The 2,500-nt window shown below is 34.0% G+C and overlaps 1 protein-coding gene across 1 annotated transcript in view; it reads left to right on the top strand.

Moving 5' to 3' along the window:
* The window catches only part of LOC119573355 (tubulin alpha-1 chain-like), a gene marked incomplete at its 5' end in the record, with an annotated part of 26,965 nt that overhangs the window by 7,556 nt on the left and 16,909 nt on the right, over positions 1 to 2,500 (top strand). Inside the window, 3 exon segments of the mRNA XM_037920573.1 lie at positions 617 to 791; positions 1,909 to 2,061; positions 2,461 to 2,500. The exon segment at positions 2,461 to 2,500 is cut by the window's right edge and continues 124 nt beyond it. Of these exon segments, the coding sequence (XP_037776501.1) occupies positions 617 to 791; positions 1,909 to 2,061; positions 2,461 to 2,500 (368 nt within the window).

Here is a 2,500-nt window from a genome sequence, read left to right as displayed (position 1 = left end):
TTTTATAAAGAGCATCCATTGAATGGATTAAGATGTGAAATAGCTATGGAAAGTTATTCCTGATAGATACTATTTTCACAACTTACATAAATCGATTTTCAAACTCATCAATTCTATCAAATTCCTTGTGGGCCTCATAGCAACCGACGAACGTACAGTATTATGCTACCCGCAGTTCTGTAGACTAAGGTTTACTTATAAACGTTTGTATTTCACTTTTTGTTGTAAGTAAATTTACTCTGTAGTTATGTATAACTGTTTTACCAGGTGTAATTTTCAGGCATATGATCAACCGTACTATTGCATGTAAAAGCACAAACCGAAGATTTCTTAAAATGCTTTTAATTACTTATCATTTTAATGTACATGTCCAGTAACTCTTGGCTGTTAAATAGACATGCATAAATTACAGATTTACAGTTTAATTACTAACTAATTTATTTATCGATTTCATTGTTTTGCATGAAAATTGAAAAATCACAGCTTAAGCCACATGAAAAAAATCACAAATATAACTATCTTTTCAGTGGATAAGCACCACTTGACCAATATACCCCAATACACAAAACCCCACGTACATATACCGATTTTATAATATATAATTTCCTATACCCAGGTTCGACGGTGCCTTGAATGTTGACCTGACAGAATTCCAGACGAATCTCGTACCCTACCCACGCATACACTTTCCCCTGGTGACTTACGCTCCTGTTATATCAGCGGAGAAAGTGTACCACGAGCAGTTGTCTGTGGCTGAGATCACCAACGCTTGTTTTGAACCTGCTAATCAGGTGTGTGTGTTGGATTGAGTGTTGTTTGGTTAAATGTAGGTGTTTGTGGGTGGTTTATAAGTAGTTGTAAATCGTTTTCATTGTTGTGTGTGTGTGTGTGTGTGAGTGTGATTGTTCAGTTATGTTGTTTGCAATAGATAAGGGAGAAGTGTTCTCAGATTATATAAAAATCAATCCCTTCATTTTTTTGGTAAAATTTCAATTTGGGTCGTCCACTGGTAATATTTCTAAAATCTGACGTTAATTATTGTGTAATGATATTTATAAACTCTTAAACTCCTTTTAAAAGATTACCTTTAAGCCCGCGAAAAAGCATATCTAGTGGTTTTCTTCTTTTTTTTTGGTAAATAGTGAAGTTTAACAATCATTGGGTAATAATAGTAATATCTTCTTCAAACTATGACAGTAATAATATGGTAAAAAGAGTATGAATAGCCGTCAACTTTTAATTGAATTTAACACATTATCGACAGTAGTATTTAATCATTTAATTGGAATGAAACTACCTTTTTCATGTACAGAGATTATTAAGTGTGAAGATGACATTGTAATAACAGCAGTGTCATATTTCGTAATATTTTAATGAGACGTGACATAACATAAAAAGTCATGATGAGTCGGATCTTTACAAAAAAAGCTATTACCTAACTTTAATTGTCTTATTTTCACTATTTGTACGTGAAAAGTCATGTTAAAACGGATTTGAAATTCTTTTTAACACTGTACGTGTTGATGGTGAAAGTGTGACCGTAAAAGTGGGGTAATAGAATTTATAAAAATCCACGTACAGATAGTGAGATAATAGCATTTTTGTAAAGATTCGACTCAACATTACTTTTTTCACATACAGATTGTGAAAGTAAGACAATAAGAATGAGGTAAATAGCACATTTTTATGATTCGACGTAACATAACTTTTTCCACATACAGATAGTGAAAGGAGGACACTAATAGTGAAGCAAAGGCATTATCTTTTTTAAAGATCCGACTCAACATGACTTTTTCCCACGTACAGAGGGTTTAGTAGGACACTGATAATTGAGGTTATGGCCCTTTTTTGTTTGTTTGTTTGTTAGTAAAGATCCGACTCGACATGACTTTTTTTTCCCACGTGCAGATGGTGAAGTGTGACCCTCGCCACGGCAAGTACATGGCCTGTTGCCTGCTCTTCCGCGGTGACGTGGTGCCGAAGGACGTCAACGCTGCCATTGCTTCGATCAAGACGAAGCGTATGATTCAGTTCGTGGATTGGTGTCCTACAGGGTTTAAGGTGAGGTTAGGTTAGGTTTTTTGGTTCATCTTCACCTTTTTTTTTTGTTAAAGGTTCGGTTAGTTTTTTCTTGAGTATATCTTCGTTTTCTGTTTGTTACATTTAGTATTGGCATTTTTTTACTTTTATTTACTTATGGATTGGTGTTCTACGGTAAAGTTAGGTTAGGTTTTGTTTACCTTCGTTTTCTGTTCACCACAATTTTACGTATTTATTCATATTTATTGTTTATTTGTTAATTTTTCCTATTCTATAATCAATTTTATATTATTTTTTTCTTCTTCATATGGATTAGGTTAGGTTTTACTTAAAAAGGTCTGCAGATGATATCGAAATCGTCTGTAATAAGAATCCTCATTAAAATAAACAACACAATAAATAAATACATCTGCTCCCCAGGTGGGCATCAACTACCAACCTCCAACCATCGTGCCCGGCG

Source organism: Penaeus monodon, chromosome 5 (genome assembly GCF_015228065.2).
Source record: "Penaeus monodon isolate SGIC_2016 chromosome 5, NSTDA_Pmon_1, whole genome shotgun sequence".
Taxonomy (NCBI): Eukaryota; Metazoa; Arthropoda; class Malacostraca; order Decapoda; family Penaeidae; genus Penaeus; species Penaeus monodon.
The sequence above is the reverse complement of the archived record's forward strand: the minus strand, read 5'-3'. Positions and strand labels throughout refer to the sequence as shown.